The sequence below is a fragment of the Fukomys damarensis genome, unplaced genomic scaffold (genome assembly GCF_012274545.1).
Source record: "Fukomys damarensis isolate Sample0158 unplaced genomic scaffold, DMR_v1.0_HiC HiC_scaffold_20, whole genome shotgun sequence".
NCBI classification, from domain to species: Eukaryota; Metazoa; Chordata; class Mammalia; order Rodentia; family Bathyergidae; genus Fukomys; species Fukomys damarensis.
The window spans coordinates 2,496,871-2,503,576 of NW_022900932.1; the positions used below are offsets into that span (position 1 = coordinate 2,496,871).

At 58.7% G+C, this 6,706-nt stretch overlaps 1 protein-coding gene across 1 annotated transcript in view; it reads right to left on the reverse strand.

Annotated features, from left to right (window-relative positions):
* The window catches only part of Mln (motilin), a 3,788-nt gene extending 1,204 nt beyond the window's left edge, over positions 1-2,584 (reverse strand). Inside the window, 3 exon segments of the mRNA XM_033766391.1 lie at positions 1,129-1,245; positions 2,335-2,354; positions 2,357-2,584. Coding sequence (XP_033622282.1) covers positions 1,129-1,245; positions 2,335-2,354; positions 2,357-2,519 — 300 coding nt within the window. The 5' untranslated portion in view covers positions 2,520-2,584.
* Between the last annotated feature and the right edge of the window lie 4,122 nt (positions 2,585-6,706).

Genomic DNA, 6,706 nt, shown 5'->3' on the forward strand with positions numbered 1-6,706 from the left:
CTGCCTCGGTGAGTGGCCCATCCTGTCGGCTGTTCTGGCCACAGACCTCGAGGTCAGCTTTTATGTGTCTTCACATCCTGTATCTGTTCTTTTAGAAAATCCTTTGGGCTTCTACCTACACAGTACTTCCAGTCTCTCCTCACTGTCTCTCCAGCCTCCTCAGGTCTCCTCGCTCTGCCCTTGCCCCTGCAGTCGTTTCTCAGCACTGCAGCTGAGAGTCCCTTTGGAATGGAAAGCAGATCAGCCCTCCTCTGCTCAAAGCCCCCAAAGCTGCTGCCTCCTCAGAATGAATTCAAAGTCCAAACAATTTCTCACCAGCCTACAGTCTGGTCTTACCCACTGTCTGCCCTGGCTCTCTATGATGACCCCTCCGACCTCCTCATTGTGCTTGAATGTGATCAGCCCTTCTCTGCCCCAGGGCCTTTGAACTCACTGGCTGTGTCTTCTGCCTGTTGGCTGTGTCTTCTGTCATTGGCAAGGTCTTCTGGGGTCAGCTGGTCCCCTCATGAGGCAGGAAGGACCTCCCCACTCAGAGAAAGAACTCCTAGGTTACCGTCAGCAGCCAGGGCATTACCCTTCCCTACATACCGATTGGGGTGAGGAAATAGATGGGCCCAGGCCCCTCGACCCCAGCTGTTCCCTATATGCTCCTATGGTTCACTTCCTCCCTTCCTTCAGGTCTTTGCTCAATTCCATTTACTCACGAAGCCTGCTTTGCTCGCCCTGTTTAGACCACAGCCTACCCATCTCCAGGCCCCACTTAATTTTCCCCATCGCACTGTCACCGCCTGCGGTATGCAGGGCTGGATCGTTATGTTGTTTGTGGTCTGTCCCTGTCCTTCCTGGGCTCTGCTTCTTCACAGGGTGGGTCTTGCTCACGACTCCGTCCCCAGTGTGTGCAGCACTAATGGTGCGTTTCCTCCTCATCTGGACTGAGGGGTCTGAGAAGCTGGGGAGCTGCCTGCGCTCCCAGACTCATGGCTGAACAGGTCCGGCACCAGGCCTGGCAGAGCCCCGCTGGCCTGGCCACTCTACCGTCCTCCTTCTCCAGTGCCACTCTGTGGGTGCTGCCCCCTGGCCGGGCCGGGACCACAGCCTGTGCTGTCTCTCCGGCACCCCTCTGCCTGCTCACCTTGATCTCCCGAGTTCCTCCTCCACCAGGTCCTGGGGGTCTGGAGGGCCTGCTTCCTCCGGCCTCTGCTGCACGCTCAGGGATTTCTTTTGTCCTCTGCTCCGCTCCCTTTCCTGGGGACAGAGCACTGTACCGAACTGCACCCCCCCGGCCCACCCTGATGCCCTCCGTGCCGACCCGGCTCCCCAGGACCAAGAGGATCCATCGTCCCAGGTGCCCAGTAGCGGGAGGACGGATGGGCCTGGACGGGCCACTTCGAGGAGTCTGTTCCTTTGCAGTTAAACCATCTGCACCCAGCTTGTTACTGTTAATTAAGTTAAAACTCCGAGAATAATGGTGGCCCTTCGTGCATATTAAGTGTGAGAATATGTCTTTCTTAGCAGAGAGCCTATAAAAAAGGTAGCAAGACAGCCCGGCCTGCGAGGGCGCCACGGGGTGGCCCGGAACTCGGAGTCCCTGGGAAGTGATTTATAAGAGGCAAGACAGGGGTGAATTATAGAGCAAGAGTTTGCAGTGTCTTCATAAAAATCCCGGGGCCTGGCAATTATGAGAGGAAAACCGCACAGCCGATTAATGCAGCGCGTCCCTGGCTCTGCTGTTTCTCGCCGGACGGTCTGTTGCCCCCTCCCCACGCCGCACCCCTGCCCGAGGGGCGGGCCTGGCCTGCTGGGATCCGAGCTGCTCTCGGGTCTCTCCAGGGGCCAGGAGGGAGGGTGCGAGCAGGCGCCTGTCCTGCAGGGGGCGCTGCCCTGGGCCAGGCTGCGCAAAGGGCCGGTTCCTGGGAGCGTGAGGGTCCGGAGACCACCCAAGAAAATAACCCCTGCGCGGGTTCCTGTTTTCACACACACAGGGTGCGGAAGCCCCGTTTCCTCCTGTCTGGTTAAAGCGAACCCGGTGTCAGCACAGCCACCGGGCTCCCCCAGGCCTATGGCGGAAGCTGTGTGGGGGCAGGAGGCCCGGTTTTCCTCTGTCCATGCGCCGCCGCTCTCTCCTCCCTCCTCTGAGGCCCAAGCACTCGGCGCCAGCCTCACCTAGGGGCGTTAATCACGGCGCCGGTGACAGCCCTCTTTTGTCTTCCATTGTTAGTTAATTTTTCATACTCGCTCCTCTGAGGCAGGGGAGGGCCTGCAACAAATACTCAGCCCGGACCACCGAGAACCCCCTGGAAGGGCGGGTGGGGAGGGAAGTTCGCAGCCTCTCACCTGCATCCTGCGGAGCCGCTGTGGGTGAAGATGGGCACAAAGGCTTCGGTCTGGGCGGCCAGCAGGGTGGCCACGTGCACCACCAGCAGGGCAGCCACGGCCCTAGGGGACACCATCCTGGAGCTAGACAAAGACAGGGCTCCCGTCACCAGGCTGGCGCGCCAGTGGACTGCCGCTCTGGCCATACCCCACTGTGGCTGTAAGATCTTGAGCAGGTGCCCATCCGGGAGAGCCTGGGGTCCCGGCCTTCACAGGGGAGCTCCTGGTGGGGAAAGAGCTCCTGGGAAAGGCCATTCAGAGGCGCACAGGGAGAATTGCTCTGCTCCGGAGCTCTTCTGTCATTGGCAAGGTCTTCTGGGGTCAGCTGGTCCCCTCATGAGGCAGGAAGGACCTCCCCACTCAGAGAAAGAACTCCTAGGTTACCGTCAGCAGCCAGGGCATTACCCTTCCCTGCATACCGATTGGGGTGAGGAAATAGATGGGCCCAGGCCCCTCAACCCCAGCGTTACCCAGAAACACCAGGCCAAGACCCCAGACCTAAAGAGGAAATAGTGGAGGCTCTCTGCCCATGGGGGAAGAGCTGGATGGACGGAGGGGTCCAGCACCCAGGCTGAGGTTGGGAACCATGGTGTGGGGTGGGGGCTGCTGTGCGGAGCTCTGGCTGCTCCAGTGCAGCCACATCCAGAAACAACAGGTCAGGCTTGGCCTCGGGACCCACTGACCCCTAGGCCCTAGGAATGCTGTGGGTGCCCCTGGGCGGTGGCTACGTCAGGATCGGCTGCCAGGACACGGGCTGGGAGCTCTGGGGGCTCAGGTCCCTGGGGCGTGGTGACTGCGGAGGTGCAGAGACCCGAGAAAGGGTGGAGATGGTCGTGGGGGAACAGCGTGGCCTGGGCCATGCCCCAGTGTGTGCTCCTCTGCTGCAGAGATGGAGGGTGGCGTCTGGACCCCAGGCCTGTGCTGGTGGATGCAGGGGTGAGGCAAACGAGCAGGGAGGGTGCAGGTGCAGCATCCAGAGAGCTCAGGGGCCTGGACCCCGAGGTGGGTTAGGGTTAGGGTCTGGGCCACCGCCAGGGTTCTCTGAGTCCAGCTCTGCTCTCCTGTAGAGAGGAGCTGCTGCTCTCTCCTCCCCTTCCTGTGTGCTCTCTCTGTTTTGTTTGAATTCCATGAGCTGCAACCCAAGGCTCAGATGCCTGAGCTGCCTGCAGGCTGGGTGGGCCACCCCCAGGAGGCCAGGGCCCTGCAGAGCCTGTCCTGTCCCCCCCAGCCCTCCTTCCCATCCTTCCCCACGGCAGTCCCTGGGGCCCCCACTTTCTCTCTCGGTGGAGACAGATGTGTCACATTTATGGCGTCCATTTCCTTACAGAGACACTTAGATCTTTCCATTCTGGTGTTTGCATTTAATTCACTCCGTAAGAATCAATAAAAACTTTAAATAAAAAAAGGCAAAATCCAATTGCTGCTCATTTTCTTGATTCACCTGGCAGCCGGCTTGTCACCTAGTTCATCCGAGTTCCGGGGAGCTGGGAGGGGAGCCGGAGTGGGAGCCGGCCCCAGCAGGGGAGGCGCTAGCTCCGCTCCTTCAGCTCTGGCAGCAGCGCCAGCCAGGCCAGTCTGTCCTGGCCCCGCACCCCTGCTCCGCTCTGGCTTGAAGCCCGAGTTCCAAGCTCCCTACACCAGCTTCTGCTTTGCCTGGAGCTGCATCACCGGCCTATCTCTGCCTCTACCCTGTGCGGCTTTGCCCCTGCCCTTGGAATCGGCTGGGGGGGTGGGCAGCTCACCTCGGAGCTCGCACACACCTCTGCGTTGTCTCGGGGAGCAGGCCGATGAACCCCGCCCTCTGTGGTCTGAGCTGTCCGGAGGGCCACCTGTCCTGCCCTCGGTGCTCAGCGAGTCTGGTGGCCCTTCTGTGGCTCCCGCATTGCCTTTGGGCCATTAACCTTTAGCCACATGGCTGGGGGTCTGGGTGGGGAGCCTGGATTCTTGAGGCTCGTGGAAACCATGGGCGCTGCCTGCCTTGCTGTGGGCTTTTGGGCTTTCCTGGACGGCCTCTACAGTGAGTCATTCGGGGTTCAGTGGGACCAGCCCCCTAATTCCCCTCTTCCTGTCCACCTGGAACGTGGTACTGCTGAAAGAATCATTTTAATGAGTCTTTTCTTTTTTGATCCTTAAGTATACGATGCTGAACACCTCCAGCCCAGCTCTTTAAGGATCAGACTCTGTGAGAGGGTTAGATCAGAAAAATAACTTCTCTTCCATCTCCCCCTGAAAGGAAGCATGCAGGCGTGTGTGAGGCAGTGTTTCAGTCAATTAATGAAAGAAAATGATTGCAGCCAGGCCGAGGGCTGTGCAGGGCACTCGCCCAGAGGGAGTCAAGGCAATGAAGATGGTGCGGTGCAGAAGGTTCTGGAAATTTGTGGCCTAGGTGAGGGGCCCAGGCCTGTCCAGGAAGTGTTCTCTGGTAGTTGTGTAGGTTATACTGGAAGTTAGAGATTTGAGGAAGGAAGAAGGGCTTCAAACCCGACACCCAGCCACTCAGCGCCCCGAGTCTTCGAGGGTGATGGGAACAGACAGCAACCTCTCTTCCTGCCAACGAGTCTCCGTGTCCCGGCCTCCACCCTCCTCCAGCCCACCGAGCCAGCGACAGGGCTAGATACGCACGGGGGTCTCCGGAGTCCCTGATAGTGAACCGCTGGGGTCTGCAACTGACAGCCCCTCACCCTGCCCAGTCAGAGTGTTGCCACCCCAGTCTCAAGCGGGCCCTGGGGTCGCTGTGAGCTGATGCTCGTACTCTGTTTTTCAGTAATTGAAAACAGATTAAAAGAATCCTATTTAATGACGTGTGGATTAACTTCTGTACCCATGAGTAAAGTCTCCCTGGGTCACCGCCTCTGTCGCTCATTCACGTGCTATTCTGGGACCACAACAGCAGAGCTGGGGTGCGCGACGGAGGCCCAGGGGCCCGCAGAGCTGCGAATGTTTAGGATCTGGAGCATTGTAGGAAATGGGAGGACACCGAACTCCTCCCAACCTGAGCATTCCCTGCCGGGAGTCAGAACTGCTGTGGCCTGAGCCAACCATGGACAGGGCAGGTGCACTCAGCTGGGCAAGGTGGGCCTGGTCTTGGGGGCACCCAGAGGCAGCAGGCACCCCACAGAGCACTGGGGAGAGTCGAGAGCGCTCCACTCTCCGGCGCTTGGCAGCAGAGCTCTGTGGTCTGCACTCTGCTTCTGTGGGGCTGATCAGGGCTCTGGTGCCAAGACGCCTTCCAAACGCTCAGAAGTGACCACGAGGAGCCTTGGAACCTGAGGCAGGCCTGTGGCGAGGGCCGGGCAGGAGGCAAGGGCTGGAAACAGTAAATGACCTCAGATCCACTTTCTGGGCGTGAATTGTGCTATCCAGGATCTCTCCCATGAGTCACTATTTCTGACCCAAGAAACTCGCAGTGCTGTCTGATGTCTGCAGCTTGGTGAGGAAGGAAGGCAAAGAGAGGAAGGGGAAGAGTGAAGCACAAGCACTCTCCCTTCCATGCAAAAGGAGAACGCAGGCCTGCGGGGGGCTCCAGATCTGCTTCCGGGTCAGCGGGTCAGGGCCCCAGCTCCTGGGAGGAAGTGGCCTCCCTGCCCGCTCCGCCGGACTGAGATCCTGTGGTTGGCCCTTTGGGAATCTCTCTGCTCCCCGCTCTTTATCAGCCACTGTGGGCTTTGATGGGTATTTTCCGCTGACATAGATTCTGCCTGAGGAATGGAGAGGAGGCTGGATAACAAGCCTAATAATGGCTACTTTGTCCTTACCGTGCTCATCAACTCTCCCTACACATGCTCAATTAGTGGCTCCAGCTGGAAACTAGACAAAAGTAAAAGGAAGGCATAATCTTATGTTCTTCATTTTCCAAATGGGATTTGCCCAGGAAGTGCGGTGGCCGAGGCCGAGAGGAGGCGTAAGAACCTAGCCCAGGTCTTGGGAAAAGAAGTTCACAAAACCCAGAGGCAATGGCTCAGACCGCACGTGGGCACTTGATTGCCTCTTCCCCCATATCGGGCAGAGGGATGAGCAGTGTAGCTCTTCTCTCCTTGTGACCTTGGAAATATTGTCATTGCCATAACATCTTCATTAATGGCCTGGAACAAGGAGGCAGTGGCGTGTTAATTAAATCTTCGGATGATACTAAATTGGGAGACACAGCAAATGTCAGGGAGAACAGAGACCTAACGCAGGAACGGGCGGAGGGGCTCGGACTGTGCTCTAGAAAGGGCCAGGTGAGCTGCTGGACATGTGACCCCGAGGACACAAGACGGAAGATGTGGGTGGGAGGGGAGGAGCAGCCGAGGAGGAGAGCTGCACCTGGGGACACCTGGGGGAGGTGGGACAG